Source organism: Drosophila yakuba, chromosome 2L (genome assembly GCF_016746365.2).
Source record: "Drosophila yakuba strain Tai18E2 chromosome 2L, Prin_Dyak_Tai18E2_2.1, whole genome shotgun sequence".
Taxonomy (NCBI): Eukaryota; Metazoa; Arthropoda; class Insecta; order Diptera; family Drosophilidae; genus Drosophila; species Drosophila yakuba.
In genome coordinates this window covers 14,409,357-14,429,031 of record NC_052527.2, presented here as the reverse complement: position 1 = coordinate 14,429,031, position 19,675 = coordinate 14,409,357, and the positions used below count along the sequence as shown (strand labels likewise).

Sequence of the window (19,675 nt, the reverse complement as noted above, 5' to 3'; positions counted from 1 at the left end):
GAGAGTTGCTAGAATTCCTGCTGGCATTTCGCCGGGGAAGACCAAAGAAGAAGAATCGGTGGCATCCTCTTGTTGACACTGCCCCAAAAACGATGCTTACAAATGGCAGCACTCCTTTAACAATGTCTGACATTTTGCAGCTCCCATCGAAGGTTTTTCCGATGCAAAAATATAAAATGGAAACGGGAAAAAAGAACTTACTTTACATGAAGATCTGTCGAGTTTGCATATAAATCTTCGCTTCGGGTTTACCCAAAATGATTGCAAGTGTCAAAAGTCAACAAGCAAATGTCACGTTTTGTTGTTTTGTTTTTATTTATTTTTTCCCTCGTCATTATTTTCGTTTTGTTTTTCTCGCTGGTGAACTGAGGGGCATAAAAAAATTCACCGCCTCAGTAAGAAATTGACATTTATTAAACCATTAAAGGAGAAATTCACATAAAAATCTCAGCAGACTGCGAATTTGGTTTGCCCATAACTAAATGCAGTTGGTGAGTGCATTCATAATTTTGGGCACTTTTTCGGCTTTTAATGATTGAGATGTTTTTACCGCACTTGTCAAAATAAGTCGCGGTAGTAAATTGTCAAATTATTCACATACATTTCTTGACATTTTTATTGCCACAAAAGTTGCCACGCCATCTCCTCTCTCCGCTCTTCTCAAGATTGTTAATTTCGGAGACAGGCAACGAAATGTTAACTTAGTGCAACTCAATTACTTTGAGTGGCCAATTTTCCTTTTGTTTTGTACTTCTCTCGTTTGCCGACACTTGGCGTAGAAATTTCAAATTAATGGCTTAATATTTTGTTTTTAATGCTTTGGGTCAGCGGAGCGACAGCATCATCATCAAAGGCGAAATTAGTTGAGCGAACTCTGAGTGGATTATGCAATGGGGAGTAATAAAATGGGTGCTTACCAAATTAAAGCGGGTTTCTTTTTCCCCCATCAAGGAGTCAACTTTCGTTGGCTTGACCGGGGAAAATGACCAGGGCAATGGAAATAAATCAATGCGGTATCGCTTTGAATTAAACATTTCGATTTGAAATGCGATCTGATATCGATCTGTCGTTTGGAGGTTTCGCTATTTTGAAATTTGAGTCAACTTGTTCAATGCAAAGACAAAGTCTCAATGCCAAATCAACCCAAACACACTGCCAGGCAAAGACATCTTCGTAAACTCAAGTCGGAAATTCAGCATTGAGTCTGACATTTGAGGCTCAGTGTCATTAATAGAAATTGCAGACTTTGGGTGGGTGTCAAAGCAATGACAAACGATCCCCAGTGATCTTGACGTTTCTCAATTGGCATCAATGCAAAAGCAAAGCAAAAACGGCGTCATAAAATGTCGATAAATGGTTCGATTGCTGGGGCGTGTAATTGTTGGACTCTCTTACAATTGACGGCAGTCGGTTGCCCGGCCATTTTCAATTGATTTGTCATTTAAATCTGGCAGAACAATGCGGACTTGTGACCGTCAGCAACGATACCTTTTCAACGGTCTCTAAATTTAGTCATAATTGTACAACCTTGCCAAGAGCTTAGAGTCTGAAGGAGGGTTCAAAAAACTTTCGCTTATCAAACTTGAAGCAGGCACAACGTGAAACTGGTCCTGACTTTTGATCTTCAAGTCTCACTTGGTTTTCTGCGCAAAACAGTTTAGTTCATTCGAAAAATGCAGAGCCAAAAATTGCATTCAGTGACGGACTGAGTGATTGAGTAGGCATAGACTTCGGCACAACCAAGTGAGCAAAAGAAACAAGTAGAGCTAGCGATTGAACCTGCAGACAACTCCGTAATATATTTTGTGAAGTAGAGCCTCGAACTGAGGCTCCTCCGACTGACTCCTCCAAACTCACTGTAAATGTCAGCTTGACGAAGAAAACGAATGCTGTAAATTATGATTTTATGACAGAAAAGTTTTAAAAGCCAATAAATTTAACTGAGCATGCCGAACCGCTGAAGATACAGGGACGGAGGAAATGGTTAGGAAAATAGGAACTAGTCAAGTGGTTACCACCTGTTTTGTGACCCCAGTCAAGCTGCAGTCAGAGAAATTCTTTATTCATTAAAGGTTGTAAAAATGTTTCCGGAAATATGAAAATCTTTATGTGAGTAGCGTTTTAATCGTAATCACAACTTATTTAATAGATATGAACGCAATGGCCTACTTTGAAATCCGCCGAAAATGTGTTATACTTCATTACAGTGCACTTTGAAAAAACTTTCTTCATTATGCCTCCATTCATAAGGGAACTTACCAAACAAATCCAAGTTCCCGCTGCACTCAGCCGACGAAGGGTTGCTTTCGTCCTTCCCAAAAAGGGTTATGATTATTATGCATATTGAGTGTGAGTTCTAGTTTGGGATACCAAAATGCCCTACAACAAACGTTCAAACTGTCAAATGCACAACGAGCCACAAACACGGGCCAAAGAGAAAAAGGCCAATAATTGGCCATGACTTTGGTTTCCGAGTTTTTATGCCTGTCAGCCAAACCGGCCGTTGCAATTGGGGGAATGGGAACTGCTGAGCTGCGGAACTGGGTAGGGTTTCTTGGAGGGCATACGACTTTGTACGACTGCTTCTTTACGACCCTTGTGGGGAAAATATGAATAAAGTTTTTGGGCCCTTTGATGAGACCGCTTGTCGTCGCCCGCCTTGACAATGAAAACTGCTAACTGGTAACTGACAAGCCGGCATTTTGAGTTAGTTATGGCCCATGCTCTGGGCCATGTCACTGATACTTCGGGGGCGTTGCTGTTTACCATTTAACGTTTTTTTTATGGTGTGCACTTGGAATGCGCATAGCCGGCCGATTCTATATTTTGTATTATTATTATTATATTTCTTTGTTCGCGTTAGTTACCGGAAAAAGGGTTAAAAGTCAAGGGCTTAAAGACCACCTCCTTACTACCAATTCTTATCGTCTTTTACCTCTTTACTTTGCAGTTGGCCCCCAACAAGCAAAACAAATGCAAATGTGCGCCCCAAAGACATATTACCCCGAAAGTGATCAATAATTGTTTGCCGGAAGAGGAGATACAACTCAACCAGTTAAGCACCGGACTCAGGGTGACTACTCTTTTCGGATTCGATTCTCTTTTGGCTAAAACGACAACTCAGCGAAGTCGACACAATGTTGGATCGATGCGAAATGCCGGTAAGTAGATGGGATCGATTCCGTGCGGGCAGTAAACAAATCGTTAACAAGCTGGGATTTCTGTAAATAGGTTTTGTTTGTATCCGTACTATTCAGCATTAGGAAATTTGTATTTTATTTATTTTCTTAAAATCACACATTATATTGGGAATTTACTGTCAAGACTGTATTTGATATATTTGTACATGTAAAATATTCTCACAAGTATAAGAGATCGTGTAAGTTTCAAGAAGACCAATTTACCACAATGAAATGGGGAAAGATACGCAAACGTATTGTAAATAAGGAATTTAGCCAGAAAGTATGCTTGTTTTTGCGCCACGGAGTCACGGGCTATGAGCTTCTGCAATCCGACCTCGTTTGCTGCCCGGGAGTATGCTGCACAATATGATTCCTCATCCGAACTTTACTAATGACCTAACTCCTTATTCCCCCATGCAGATCCAGCTGGACAACGAGAAGTTGCGACGGGATGTCAGGTTGTCGGGCTCTCGACTGGATTTGCCACAGCTCTGCAATGGATCGCGTCGGTTGGATGGCCACAACAACCATGTGGCTGCCAATGAGACCACGGTCACGACGACATCCCTGAATGGAAATGCGAATGGGAACGGCAGTGGCAACAGCAACAACAACATCGGATCGCCCGTCTCCTCATCGACCACAAACAGCAGTAATGGCGGCAACGAGCGCGGCTCCTCCACAAAGTCCAACAGCAGCAGTGGAAGTGGCAGCTCGGGAAACTCGGCCAGCAGCACGGGAAGTGGCGAGCTAAAGTGCAACACGCCCATGACGCCATCTGGTAAGCAGGAACATCACGATTACTCCTTTGATGTCAGCCATTGCTCAATGAGTTCGTCATCATAAAAACAAACCCTTTTTTTGGTTTATGCCTAGATTATTGTTCATAGAGTATTAAAGGAAGGATTTAATTATTTAGTTTCTTGTTTAGTTTTTACGTATATATGGTATATACATATATATATATCTTTGTTTTAGTGTATAGGGTGTTAGTCCTCAGTGGGTTAACATCCCCCTCCATAGGCTTTGGATAGAGAGGATGTCTATTTGGGGCCAGAGCCCAGGGATGCTTTGTGCGTTCGCTGGCTTGCATCGCTGCAGCCCAATGCCAATTAGTTGGGCACACCCTTCAGGCGTTTGGTGGCCACACTCCATCATTCCACAGCTCTCTAATTAATTTTAAATAAATAACAGAAAAAAGCTAGTAAAATGGCATTGAGGTCAGGGTCAATGGGGTTTTAGAGTGTGGCGGTTGCCACATGGGAAAATTTTCAATTACCTGTTCACTTGGTTACTAAATGGGAAAAAGGACGAGTTGTTTCGGTGGAAAGAAGTGAGCACGAAAAAGCTTTTAGCCATGACGGAAATTAAATTGCTGCTGTGGATGAAAATAAAATGGAAACTATGTATTTCACTTACCATACGAGATTATTGGGTTATTTATGCGCAGAAAATTGATTTTTCATTTTCGTTTTTCACAGAGCTGGTGAAGAAGTTCCGCAACTACCTAACCGATCTTGAGTTTGAAGAGCTCAAGGTGTACAAAGAGGTCTGGTATTTTGGCCAGCACGCCAGCAAGAACTACAACAAACCCGCCCCCACAGCCAACACCACAAATCTGGGCTATGACGATGATAATGGCAACTACAAGATCGTAAGTCAAGTGCAGAAACAAGCCAGAGTTTGAATGCAATTCTAAACCCTACATTTTCAGATCGAACACGATCACATAGCCTTTCGTTACGAGATTCTGGAGGTGATTGGCAAGGGCAGTTTTGGCCAGGTCATCAGGGCGCTGGACCACAAGACCAACACACATGTGGCCATCAAGATCATAAGGAACAAGAAGCGCTTCCTCAACCAGGCCGTCGTCGAACTCAATATCCTCGATGAGCTGCGCGAAAAGGACGCGGACGGATCTCACAATGTCATACACATGCTCGATTACACCTATTTCCGCAAGCATTTGTGCATTACTTTTGAGCTTATGAGGTGAGTTGGTTAATATACCTAAAGTATAATGTCTTAACTGCTTCTGACGTCAATGCAGTCGCGCTTAGTTCTGGTGTTGGATTTTGCCAGTCACGGGAAGTCGAGTGAAGTCGTCTTTTACTGTCTTCAATTAAATGCGCATATAACTCGCATTTCTATTAACATTCGACCAATTATTGCTTGCCAACTTCTGTTGCGTGATTCGCAGCCATAAAATTTGGTTATTATTAATTTCCATGTTCCAAGTGCCTAGCACGCATTGCGATTTGAGAAGTTGCTCCCTGTTTTTGCCACTCATATGTGCGTTTGCTGCAGGTTTTTCATTGTCTTCCAGTTAAGTTTTATTTACCGCATGTGTGTGTATGAAATGAATTCGGTTTGCCATTTCATAAGGCCATAAATCCCGCCTATGCCGTAAATGCTCTCTCAAGTGGTATTCATAATTCTTTTTACGACTTTCTCAAATTAAATTATTAATGGGTAACTGTATAGATTCTTTGATATGCTAACCGTAGGGGGTAACCCTATTTTCCCGGTAAATAATGTAAATATCTATTTAATTTCCGGCCCCCGCAATTTACATGCCACAAAAGCGCAAACGACTGACAGACACAGATACAATCGAAACAGCAACAGACCGCAAACGCCGCTCGGCCATCAATTTCAATTTAAATGTTGAATGTTGTGTGGCCTACTTGCAGGCGCAGGAAAATGCATTTCCACGCCCCCGGCTTTTCCACACGTCCACATGCGGGTGTTTTTTGCCCGAAGGAAAACCTGTTGTGTTCTACTGGGGGCTGCTATTTGCAGTGTGTGTATAGGCAGGATTCTAATTGATTGGCAGCATTGAAATCCGCTGAGCTGCTCAGGTGTTGACTATTGTGGAGGATGGTGGGTGGTAGCACGAGGAAGGCATAAAAACCAACTGCATATGTCAAAGTTTAGACAGCAGGCAACGCAAATATGGTAAAAATAAATCGCAAAGAAGGCACGAAAGCGACACGCGATGCAACAGTCAAAGTTGAGAAAGCGACCGTCGAAGGTCGGCGGTCTTGTATGTTAAGTTGCTTCCTTCTACTCCATTCCATTAAGCCCACTCCCAATTGCCTATTCTTCCCATTGAGCTTGACATTTCCGTCAGCCGACGGACGACTAATTTGTCTTAATTGCAGCCAAAAAAAAAAGGAAATGGAAAGTAAAAATACAAGCTAACATTTTTGCGAGTTGACATTTTTGAGAACCGATTTTGGGCCTCCAAATTCAAATGGACTAGTGGCACGCCATCAGAGAAGGGAATCCCTAATGTTCCGGCCTTAGTTAAAAATCGATGGGTAGACAAAATAAAATCGTTTTTAGCCCACTCCAAGGCAGCTACACAAATTTAATTAATTATTTGCTGTGCGACTAATTAGCCGCAAAATTGGTTTTCGGTGCCGTTTCCCGCTTGGAGTGAGCACTTAGTCTTTTAATGTTTTTTCCAGTTCTGAAGAAGTTTTTCCTGCAGCGGACAAACTTTTTCGCCTGCGAGTGACCAGAGGAACGGGGCATTGGGGAACCGCATTGACAACTCAGCGGCAAGTTTTAAAGTTTGTTTTGAACGAGTAAACAAATTGTGTGGCAAGTTTTACGTAATTAAATTTACGTGCACGCAATTTAATTTGCATGCCGTGAGGGGAAAATTTCTTGCGACGAAATGATTTAATTTCTCTGATACGATTAGTAGGGCTTAGATGGAAGCGGAAAGCTTCCTGCATTCCTGCCATTTAATTAATACAAATTGAAAAACTAATTAAATCAGGGGAAAAGCCCATTTCTTTTGAAGCTAGTGGTGCTGCGGAAATGAGGAGAACATTTTCAGTGGCCCCACAATCTGATTAGCTAATTAGCAAAAGGACACCACTGCGGTCCGCAAATATGAAACCTAATCCGTGTCCCTAAAGTGACACACTTATTTCACCTCGACACAGGGACAGGCACAGACACAGACAGAGACACATTCAAGGACTTCATTTCGCAAAAAGGACATAGAGAGCGGCACGAGCATCCTGGGCTGGGTGGAACTAAATTGACGCCGAGTGACACATTTCGCACACACACCGCATACGAACCTCCACATACTTGGGTGACTTCCCACCTTCGACGACCCTGGCAGGTGGCATTTTGAGCCGGTCGGCTGTTTTGGTCTTGTTTTAGCATTATGAGCCACATAATTTACAGCGACAGCGATAAAATGAGTGCTGCCAAAGTGCCAAAGACAGCCAACACATTCCGAGGCCCCATAACTATGCACCATATTGTCCCGGCGAGAATGACGCTGCTTCTTTTTGGCCAAAAGAACAAGCTTCGTGCCCCGTGGTTGTAGCCAAATTCGCCCTGTGTGTGTGCTCTTGTGTCTGCGGGTGTGTGTCAAGCACATAAATTCCAGCTAATGTTGCCCCGGAGAAAAGTGTCCTGCCGCGCCTGGCTCCTCCGCCTCCAATGTCACTGCATTCCTCTCACAACTCGGCGGGTTTTCGCTCTGCAATGTGTCATGATTTAATTTCAATTTTAATGGCTCATAACGAGATCAAGTGGCGATAATCACCCGGGAATTTATTGCTCAAATCAACGAGTGCGTACATTTTATGGGGTATTGCTCATTATAGATAAATATTGATCGATAAGAGGCTAAAAGAAATGAGTTTTTATTTAGTTCATTATGTGCATTAAAACAAAGGAAAGGAAAATGTAATTACAAATTTGAGAGCTTGTGAATTTAAGGTCATTTAAATTGGAGTAATATGTTACCACATATTTTGTCAATCGAGCCAATTTTGGTTTGTCAATCGAGCAAAAAGCAGTTGCTTTTTATAAACCTGGTGACCTCATCCATTTCAAAGCACATCAATGTCGGACAGATGCAGCATGTGGCCGCCTGTCATCGGCCATGTAATTGACTGTTCCAGGACATGCCCGCTGACAACGTGAGAGTGGCATAGAAAAGTGACAGGATGTCGTCGGCATTCCGCCGCCTTTTGCTCATGTGGGATGTGGGGGAAACGGATGGGCCGACAGGACGAAATGATTTTTAATTAAAATGCAACATGCGGCGTGCGGCGTGCGGCGAGCGGAGTGCGTGAGCTGTGGGCGTGGCCATGCAAATGAGCAGGTCCAGCAAGTTTGTTCTTTTTAATTAATTTTTGCACTCAGCGCGTGTAAATCGCAATTAGGAACGGGCGCAAGGACGAGTCGGCGGATTGAGTTACCAGGAGAATAAACACTGGATGGATACCGACGCGGGGCAAAGGAGTGTCGGTGTCAGCTGCTCCGCGGATGTTGATGTAGGTTATTATTATGCCGTACCATGGCACAGTAATTACTGCTAATTGACATTTCCCGAGCATTCAGTTTGTTTTGCTCTACCACTGCACCACTGTGGCACGGTAGGTCGCGGTGGAAGACAGAAGCCAGTTGACATGACCAAGGCCAAGTCATTTATCATCTACTAAAAGGTAAATTCGCCTCTAGTTCCACTCCACTTCTCCGGGCTGTGGCAGGATTTTTCTCTGCATTTCTGAGATTATTTACGGTTCGACTAAGAAGCAAGCTGCCACACAGCTGTCGACTAATTAAAGTGCCGCAAATGCGACGGGCAAAAAAAAGGATATTTGTGAGAAAATTTGCCGGTCCTTGGGCGGATGAAAAGCAAGGTCACAAATGTCCCAGCCAGGGACAGCATTATTAATGGAAAGACAGCTTTTTGGTTAAGCCTCTTAATTCTGCATATTTATAGGCACATTAAGGATTAACGAGAAAATAACGCAATGTATAAGCCTCGCTGTAGTCAAACTTTTTGGCCAGAATCTCATTAGTGCTTCGTAAAAGGTGTCGTGTGCAATCGATACCTGCAAAATTAATTCCGCCTTCAAGATTCTTCACACGGGGGAATTCTCCATGCAAATGAAGACAGGACAGCTTTTCCTCACCACACTCACTTGTCAATCAATGGCACACTCTTTTCGCTCTTTTCGATTTCAGCCAGCAGGGAAACCAATTTAAAATTTATGCAAAAAGTTGGCCGACGGCAACGAAAAAGTTCATTTTTCCTTTCACTCAGAGAAGGTGACACCATTCTCGCCACGGAGCCAAGTTTATTCTTCCAGTGCTTCCAGAACTCTGCCAATTGACAGCCAAGAAAAAATACAATCAAGTGCTGGGTTCTCAACAATTGGGAAATTTATTAAATAAAGTTTAAACCAAGTCTGGGAAATGAAGACCTTCAAATCCGTGTCTCTGTGTGCATTGTTTATTGTGGGCGTCATCCGATTTACCCAGCTTTGTTTATACGAATTCACTTTCACTGGCTTTTTTGGCATTATTGTGTTCCATTTTTGGTGTGCTAAATGCAAGGCATTAGTGGCTCGTTACAATTGCATGTTGCAGTTGCAACGGCGCAGGGGCAAATAATCAATCAAATTACCAAAGGAATTCCGGCATGGAAAAGCGGAACCGAAAATGGCGCCCCAGGCAGCCCCAAAAATGGAATAAAAAACAATTTTCAAGTTCATGGCAGACTCATGGACTTTTGGCATTGGCTCTCCGTCGCCAATTGTGTGGCATGTCATAATGCAGTTATAATATGCAGACTTCTAAGCATACACATGTATTTCGGCCCGATTCGCCGATTGAAATTATGACATTTTGATGATTTTCTTATTGGTTTGTTATAGACTCGTCTGTTTGCCAAAAACTTCACCTCTCCCACAGTAGCTCATCTATTTTGGGTGGCTGTAAAATCGATAACCCCCTGTTCCTTAAAGCCCCTCACTTTAAGGTCTACTATTTCGGCATTTCACCCAGGCGCAAGTTGCAATATGAAAGTCTTCAAATTAAAGGCCCGTGACCTTTGCGGTCCGGTTTGGATGCCTCCTTCTCAATCTGTTCCTGGGATCCTGGCCTGAGTGTTTCCCAGCGCTTTGACAGTCATCCATGCCATGTGGCTTTAGCTGGCTGGGAAAGCCACAAATTCGTCCTTGACACTCTGTTGGCTCAATCAGCTTAGCGCGCTTTTAAGCACTCTTAGCGCTTTTTCTAGAGAGTGTGTGGTGGCTTTTCCATATGCTGACATAAATTTAAATTGGATTACGGCATGTTCAAGTTGTAGAACATGCCTCGAAGCCTCAGAAAGCGATTAAAGTGTTGAAAGTCACACGCAGCAAAAATACAAGAAATTTAAGGACTTTGGAAACCTTTTTCTTTACAGCTCCTTCTTGGAATAAAAAAGTTGTCAGACCTTAGCTGTTTGATATTCCCCTCAGGAAAAAGAATTTTTATACTCCAAGCTTAGGGTATAAAGGTTAAATAATTAATTTTCTAATCATCCAACTTTTTCCGACTGTTTAGATATTCATATGATATTATATAAACAATTCTTCAGCTTGAACAGCGTTAACCTTTAGTCATTCAACTTCCCCCACAGTCCTTTCATGCCAAGCTAGTTATTACTTTTGGCCGTTTACCCACCGTTTTATATAGGTCAAACGTGTCTAAGAAGCCCTCATGAGCAGGCGATAAAGTTATTGATGGCCATGTGATGTGTGTACAGCAGCTTATGGGAAAAACAGAAATGAAAGCGAGTTCAATAAATTGAGATGTATGCGATGATGAAGGGAAGGAAATCTCTTGCTCAGATGGAGCAGGAAGGCAAATATCTTACGAGCTGTCGTTACCGAATAAGTCATCAATCATCGATTCGCCAACACCGCCAACTACAATTGACCAAACTTTTGATAAACTACTATATTACAACCACCGGCTGTAATCTTGGTTTGTTGTGTCTTTTGTAGTTGCATTGACATTGAGGAAATGATACTTCTTTTGTTATCAGTTAATTAATCGAAAGCAGTCGCATAAACTGCGAATGCAAAACATGGCACAGAAATCGCAAAGTAAACAAAAACAGCTAAGGGGTTGACAAAGTAGGGGGACACTTTAGGTTTACTCAAACAGTGGTATATTATACTATTGTATTATAATTATACTAGTGGGTATGACTCAACAATAATTTAGTTTGTATAAAAAACACCCTAGTACGAAATTATTTAAAGATGTTCTATGTATTCAAGAAATCTGTTGCAGGACTTCCTTAAATAGATATTCTTGGCCCACTGTTGCCATAGTTTGGTGGCTCTTTTCGGGTTGATTTGCCACCATTTTCGGATCCTTCTATTGTCGTCTGCCGGCTGACTGCTCATGACTGACATTGTCAATATTGTTGTTGCTGACGTAGAACGTTATCGTTGTATGGCCAAATTCGAGCCCGACATGCAATGGGAATTAATTCAGTGCATGTTGCCGGTAATACGGTAGGATTGTGTAGGAAAGAGTAACTTTAAGCAGCCGGCATTTGACATGACTCCTTGTTTTGTTCTCCGTTCGCCGGAGTGTATCTTGTTTTGTCAACGATTCCCATTCCCTTGAGGTGTTCGTCGCTGACTCATGTTCAAAGGGTTGCACTACTAATAGTCTACTGGCCTCTTGTCTTTACAGCTTGAACCTGTACGAATTGATAAAGAAGAACAACTACAATGGATTCAGCATGAGTCTCATACGACGCTTCTGCAACTCGATTGTGAAGTGCCTGCGTCTGCTCTATAAGGAAAACATTATTCACTGTGATCTCAAGCCGGTAAGTGCATTGCATTCAATTCTTACTCCCTTACTTAGAACCTCTTTTATCGGCAATAGGAAAACATCTTGCTCAAACAGCGTGGTAGCAGCTCCATCAAAGTCATCGACTTTGGCAGCTCATGCTACGTGGATCGCAAAATCTATACGTACATCCAATCGAGGTTCTATCGCTCCCCGGAGGTGATTCTCGGCCTGCAATACGGCACAGCCATCGATATGTGGAGCTTGGGTGAGTGTAAGCTTTTAATTAAAAACATTCTGCCCAGTTGTGTTCCCAAGTGGGCTGGAAAACATGTGCAGGTTGCAATGAAATTTTAAATGCTTGCCCTGCATTTGGCAGGCAGATTTATGGCCCACACACGTTGGCCCAATAAATATAGCAGGTAATGGTTGGACGGATTAAATATTTAACATTTGTGGGTACAAACCGTGTCCACGTGTGAGAAACATATTTGTAGGGCATTCAAGGTATCGAGAAAAATAGGGGAATCACTTACAAACTTTTAAAGAATATATAGGTGTTATGTTGGCTTCCCTTTTCACACAAAAATTTTCCTTAAAGCTTAAAACCTTTTTAATAGGTTTGTGAATGGTTAAAGTTGACCAAATATTTCTTTCGGTAAAGCTACCAAGAGGTTCTTCTTAGAATACTTTCTCTTCTTTTAGTTAAGACTATCCAATTTGTCCGTGCAATTGACCTGGCTCAAAGCGAAAAGCTCAGCCAAGTGTAAGAACACGCACTAGGCCAATTAGTAGCAACAGGCAAAAGCAAAGGCGGAAAAGGTCCTCCTCCAACCGAGCGAACAATGAGATATCGACGACGCCACCGGAGGTGCGGGTCAAGGGGCGCACTCAACAAGTGGCGCCCCACTCGAAGTTTATGTATACAATAATTTTGCCCAGCCCAGTGCGGACTTTTAGCCACTGGCCTCATCGTGCACATCCTTTTAGCGTCCATTTCCGACCACAACCACGTCCGGTCAGCAGCTAAAGCAGCGATGGCAAAATATCGTGAGCTCCACCGACAACAATGGACTCATTAAATGTGCGCACGGACGTGGGGTCCTGCGGTGGCAGGTTGTTATTTCTGGACCCTAATAAAAGGCAGCTCGGTTTATTTTTACCCGCTGTCTTGGGCTTCTTCATATGTGGACCTCCTTATTTGAGCTACTCTGCTCTGAGCATACAGAGTAAGTGCAGGCAATGGAAATGGGTTACGTGTTGAATGATGTGAGCTCTTAACAAACTCAGCTGCCCACAGAATGGGGCATCTGCAATAGATGCGAGTGGGTTTGATTGCTTTGAGCTTCATTAGGTAAATGGGGTCGCAGGCAGAGGGAAAGAGCTAAGATAGTACTTAGTTTCACACAAGTTGAATTGATTATGGCGCACTGAGGCACCAGCTTTAAAGCAACCTTATGGCAAACGAACTGCATTATGTTTTAATGTAAATCAAAACGAAGGCTGAGGCTTACAAGGAAATATCTGTAGAACTATTTAATAAGAATTTATGGACTAGCTTTGATTAAATCGAAGAGGTGACTTGTGGAAGTTTTCTTATAAAAAAGCTTAATCATCTGCCCTTATATGCCATTCAATTCAATTTAGAGACACAATCTGATACGAATCGAGATGAATAGCCACATTTTGCCGAAAACTATTGAGACACAAAGTGTCATTCAAAGGCCTTACTTCGGGCATCTTGCAGTGACATCTTGCCTTGTCCGACCATCGTGCCTCAAAGTCCATTAGAAAGTGCAGTGGGAAATAAATAATGTGGAACACAAGGAAGGGGACACGTGTATGCCACAATGTCAAGGTCGATGCGCCTGTTTGCCTGCCCGAAATGACTGCAGCAATTGCTGACCCCCATCGAGAATCAAAAATCAATACTAATTATATGTCAACCCTTGCCTTTTCAAATTTTTCATAGGCTGCATTCTGGCCGAGCTGTACACGGGATTCCCACTCTTCCCCGGTGAGAACGAGGTGGAGCAGCTCGCCTGCATCATGGAGGTGCTCGGCCTGCCGCCCAAGGTGCTCATATCGGTTGCCAGGCGACGTCGGCTGTTCTTCGATTCCCGTGATGCCCCGCGCTGCATAACTAACACTAAGGGACGCAAACGGTCGCCGGGCAGCAAATCGCTGGCACAGATCTTACACTGCCAGGACCGCTATTTCATCGACTTCCTGCAGCGTTGCTTGGAGTGGGATCCTGCGGAGCGGATGACGCCTGACGAGGCGGCCCACCACGAGTTTCTGCAGCCCTCTGCCTCCAGTCGCCATCGCAGCTGCCGCATGTCGAGCAGTTCGTCCAGCTCCGGACTCAACAGTGTTTCCCAGAAGTCTTCCTGCTACAGCTTTTCGGAGATCTCGCCGGGCACTAACGGTCCCGTGGTGGCCTCGATCACCAGCACCACGGCTGTGCATAATGCTGCGATTGCCACCACAACCAAGTCGAGACAGCAGCCGCCATCTCAGAGTCACGGCCATGCCCAATCTAATGGACACCTTCCCGACATCAAGTTGAGCGCCAGCGATAAGTACAACAGCATGCAGAAGGTGGCGGTGCGCTCGAAGATCACGTCCAGCGTCTCGGACCTGGAGTCCGTGCAGCAGTACTCCCTGCACCGCATCTACGGAGGAGTGGGTAGTGGCAGCACACACCATGTGTCCTCAGCGGCCACCAGGAAGCATCTGCCTGGCACAGGCAGTGGAATTGTGGGTGCCATGTCTTCCAAATACGGCAGCTCAACGTTGGCGCACAACCATCACAATGTGACGCACCACAATGCATCGACGGCCACAATTGCCACGACCACGCACCACCATCACCACCACGGTGGGCAGCAGCAACAGCAGTCGTCGTCGGGAGCATCCACCATGGCCATGTCACACTCACAGTCCACCGGCGATGTTTCCGACAGGGCCATCTTTGGGAGAGCTTGACTTCGGGCAAGGCCCACCAAGTTGGAGCTGAAGAAGTGCAAGCTGGTCAATATGATGGACTTCTGGAGCTAGAAGTGGCGTCCACAGCACTGCGCTGATGTTAAGGAGCGGGACGAGGAGTAGGAGTAGGCGATGGAATAGGGCTCCTCGCACGTAGTTGTAGTAATATTGTTATGTATAAGCTATATAGGAATTATAGACGTGTGTGAATTGTATTTGAATGCGAGCGCATGCTGTTGTACATCCACTTGCTCCTGAAAATCCGTTCCCCACTCGAAATAGTTGCATCTAGCTAGAAGGAAATCCCTTTTCGCAGCACATTGCAGTATTTTCAGTTGCCCTAAACCCTATTTTATTTCGCTACTGCCATAGCTAAAGGTATTCAAAATCGTATTCACACCCACAAACCCTTCCCGAAAAGTATTTTCTTCCCTCCAACTACCAAGGTGTTACAAGTCATCCTTTCACACTGTATTCAAAATGAACAAACCTTCAAAGATAAAAACAAAAGTGTAAGAAACAAAACAGAAGCCAGCTCAAAGGAACAAGATAACCTAGATATAGTTTATTAGATATGGCATATACTATATACTAAACATAGATGTAGACAACATTTGTAACGATTCACCCAACGCATCCACTCACCCGAACTCAAAGATACATACATATTTCTAGGGTTACGACTAAAATCTGTAACAATTTCATACAGCTTCCATGTCTTTTGCAACAGTATCAAGGCTGTTATTAGTTACATATGCGAAATCGAGATGTATCTATATCTTAATTGTAATTGTATGCATAGTTTAAGACCTTGGAGGTTCGTTGGCCAATATCATACATCACACTACAGGAAATCAGCTCTGTAGCCTACCAATGCAATATAAGTTTGAATTCCGCTTGGACACATAAACTTGATCCCATTAAACCAATCCATACGGAATACATGTCATAATTTAATGAAAACTCGTATATTTAAAAACTATAAATCTATTAAAACTAGACGGATTGAGAAAACAAATGGCCAATATCACAACCGAATAATAAACAATCCAATATACAATAATTGTAGTGCGCCACATTTAAGTAAACTGTATTAGTGGCGGCAAACGCAAAAAGAAATCAAATAAAAATGTTTTATTCAAATTAAAGTTTGTGTATTGAAGAAAAAACAAGACGGCAGACAGTTTATTAAGAACTTGTGCTGGGTAAGATTGCTTACCAAATCCAGACTGTAATTTGAACGAAGTTTGTAACCTGTAATCCTGTAAGTTTAGATAACACTGTACACAAATGCAATTTTTGCTCATAACTTTTGAATATATATCACATAGGACTACAATACCTATGCCTATATATACACAGCTGCGATCCTTTGGAGCTTGTTTCGTATTATTTGTAAAAGTTTTCTCTGCCACTCGTCGTAATTATCTCGGATACTTTCTTTATGTTTTTTATTATAAATTTTGACAAAAAAGCAAAACAAATCCAATTGCAAAACTTGATTTACAAAGTGTGTTCGAATTTAACGTTTAGTATTAATTAAATACAATGATAAACTTATAATTATAAAAATATACGTACGGATATATCAATTTTAAATTAATGACGCATATTAATTGTATAGATCAAGAAAAACAACATGTAATCAATTATAATTACAAGAATTTCAAAAAAATAAATGAAAAAGTATGTACTCAAAATCTCCTGTATTTTGATTTTAATCGTGCACTAAAAAGTGTTGCCTCATGGAATTAACTGTTGCCTACTTGTAGGCTGCGTGTAAGATACAAAGTAAGTGGTAAAATGAGTTGACATTTTTAGATCAATCTTTAACTAAATACGATTTTAACTTGGCTCAAAATTCAAAGAAGTAGGCATTTATCTTATTATTTCTCTCAAAGCAAAACTTTAATAGCTAGAAGTCATTTAAGAATTAAATTTATTAATTAAAACGAATTTAAATGCGTTTTATAGTCGCATCTTTATAATACTGTAACAACAATAAGTAATATTTAGGTTATTGTGGTAAGTATAATGAGAAACGAAATACTTGTTCAAAAAAATGTTACACGGTTGAAATTAATGTGCACCCAGGAACTGAGATTGTATCTGCATCTTTGCCTCTCAAATCTGTATCTATGCTACTGATCATCCCGAACGGAAGCGGTTACGGGATACAAAAGCTATTGACTCTGAATTCAGTCTAATTTTGTCAGCCCTGCTTCTTCGCGTTTCTCAATTTTGGTGTTGGGCATAATAACTCCACGTGACACCATTTCAGATTGCCGCAAGGGCTCCCCGATCATTTAGTTTTTGTTATTAATTCATCAAGTCTGGTCGTTCGCATCTATTATGCAATTTCCGACAGCGTCTAAAATGCAACGAAAACGAAGCTGGCAATTTTTTGTGTTAAAAATATTTGTATACTTTGTAGATTAAATGGGGCTCTTACTAATAAATATCTGTTTAAATAGTTAAGTGGACAGTGTCAATAGTTGCTTAATAAATAGACGCCGATTATCCTAAATGACTTGAACAAATGTTTGAGCAGCAAATGCGTACGCCGGTACTGGCCTGTTCCAAAATTTTGACAGCTTCAAATGCCCAAGCGTTTTGTTTTCACTTTTGATTCCCAAGTGCTTGCGTGGGGGTTAACAAGTCGAAAGATTTCGGGGAAAGTAGAATTCTAAGTACGCGCCGCGGATCAACCGCATCTGTATGACTTAATCCCAATGCCCGACCCGTTCTTGAATGAAAAGTAAAAGTTGCCAGCTCACGAACGTTCACACACCAACCAATCTCCACAATTCCCTGTGAGGGTCTGGGATCGAGTGATAAAAGCCCGGGCGACTGTAAGCGTCATTGAGTCAAAGGTTTATTGACGTACGATTGTGGCTTCTTCAGCGCCTGCTGATGATCATGGCCATGATCATGATCGTCGGGTTGCCCACTTGTTGTTGCCAGGTGGAGGCCACTGCAGGTCGGGCTCGGTTTTTCGGTTTCGGGTCCATGGCATCTGGGTATCTCGAAGGCCGCTTCTGCCTCAGCTTGACTGCCTCTTTCTTGGCTTTTTTGCTCTTCCCCTCATATACATTTCTTTCCTTCTTTCTTTCGATCGTACGTCGCAAGGTGAAAGTCTTTCCCCCCGAGCGTTTTGTTGTTGGGTATTTGTAAAGCATTTAGTCTTTTTTCGGTGTTTCAGTTTTTGTTGTTCGTCCGTCTGGCAATGGCTTTTGTTTTTTGTTAATTTCGGGCAGACATATTAACTGTTCGTTGGCTACCCATTCATCAAGGTGTTTAACTAGATTTTATAAGTGCAAACTTTTTTCAATGCTTGGAACTGTTCTGCAGGCACTCATAAAACTATAATATGATTATATTTACGTTGTTGAAAGTAAATAATAAGATTGTTTCCATTTGTGAGGGGTGTTACTGACCAAAAAACTTAGCTGTTAAGTATGCGACATAAAACTGAATTGCAAAAAGGTCAGCAAAAAGGCAAGGCTATAGTAATGAAATACACCCTTGGTAGTCTTTGAACATTAAAGAATAGATAAACTGAAAAGAAATGATGCAATTAAAAGCTTGGAGTCACAACTAATTTGTCGCACCACTTTCAATAAATTGTAATTGATCGAAGACAAGATCGCAACTGCCACTGGGATTGCCCCGTCTCTGACCCTGGTAGTAAACATTAATGGCAAGCCATTAGCAAACAACCAAAATGGCCAATTATTACTCGCAGTTTTCGCCATGTGTGGGAAGTAATTACAGAAACACGAGCACGCCGCGGGATATACAGAGAGAAAGACCGAAATAGCCGAAATAAAAAATAAGTAGATAGAAATTATAGTCCGGTAATTAGAAATTGATTTGACAAGGGGTTAACTTCCTGCTAATATTTTCAACGGATTTTCAACGGATTGTGCAAACATTTCAATCAGCGCAGGTGAAAATATTTTCCACCGATCTTGGGGATAGTGCTGTCTTGTTTCTCACAGGCCGATCGGTCAACAAAGAAAGTCATCAAATAAAATTTAAGCACGCACTTAAAAACATCAGGGGAGAGACGAGTAAGCGGGGGGCCCGATCTTTAGTATCATCGGGGGTCATTATCATTGTCTGTGAATGGAACAAAGAAGCCAAGCCTGATAAGCCGACTGGCGCTTGCCACTTATGCAATCACCACTTAAAGTTACCTGTGGCCGGGTCTTCTAGAATTGCATTTGGACCCCAAATAATTGGCCTTGCGATTGCATTGGTTTTCCTGGGCTTCCGGAAAGTGAAAAGTTATTTATGAAAGCCGGCGATGAAGTGCCTATTTGGGGAGTTGATTGATGGACTTGTTGATTAGTCGCCACCGAAATGCTTGCGACCTGGAAATAATTGAGTGGAAAGCTGGAAATGCAATAATTTGTTGATCGGTCTGGCGTGTTCTCTGATATAAAATGCATTTTATCTTCGTATTTCACAAGAGGAAATAATTTTAACAATTAAAGTTACGCTATCAGTGGGGTGGATCCAAAAAAGTAATGATAAGACAGTGTTTATGTTAAATGTTAAACATTTTGGTTGTTCATAAGGAAACAATTCAGAAATTTAATCTAAAAGCTAAAAGTTTCAACCATTATGTTAAAAAAATTGTGAAACATAACCACGCGTGCCTTTTGTATAGAAAGGACTTTTTTATGGATTTATTGGCTTTTTTTTGAATTCGACATTTGAAAAATGATTAATGTATTTCAATAATCCGATGATCCCTGGCGGACAAGACTCTTCCCTATTTAGATATCAAGTCGAGCGTAATATGTAAATTCACTGCCCAGTGGCTGTGATGTAAGGCATAAGGTGCTGTTCAATGGATCATCTTATGCGATCTCAGT

General features: G+C 42.2%; 1 protein-coding gene across 5 annotated transcripts in view; it reads left to right on the top strand.

The window, feature by feature from the left end:
* Positions 1–15,940, top strand: part of LOC6528216 (dual specificity tyrosine-phosphorylation-regulated kinase 2) — a 49,509-nt gene extending 33,569 nt beyond the window's left edge. For 4 of the 5 annotated variants that reach the window (XM_039371821.2, XM_039371820.2, XM_002089242.4 and 1 more), the window contains 7 exons: positions 2,951–3,161; positions 3,603–3,963; positions 4,664–4,836; positions 4,897–5,174; positions 11,703–11,841; positions 11,901–12,072; positions 13,777–15,940. In XM_039371821.2, coding sequence (XP_039227755.1) covers positions 3,138–3,161; positions 3,603–3,963; positions 4,664–4,836; positions 4,897–5,174; positions 11,703–11,841; positions 11,901–12,072; positions 13,777–14,792 — 2,163 coding nt within the window. In that variant the 5' untranslated portion in view covers positions 2,951–3,137 and the 3' untranslated portion in view covers positions 14,793–15,940. Of the gene's footprint in view, positions 1–2,950; positions 3,162–3,343; positions 3,535–3,602; positions 3,964–4,663; positions 4,837–4,896; positions 5,175–11,702; positions 11,842–11,900; positions 12,073–13,776 lie in introns of those variants that run through there. The other variant, XM_039371818.2, reaches the window with a different exon arrangement.
* The last annotated feature ends 3,735 nt before the right edge of the window (positions 15,941–19,675 follow it).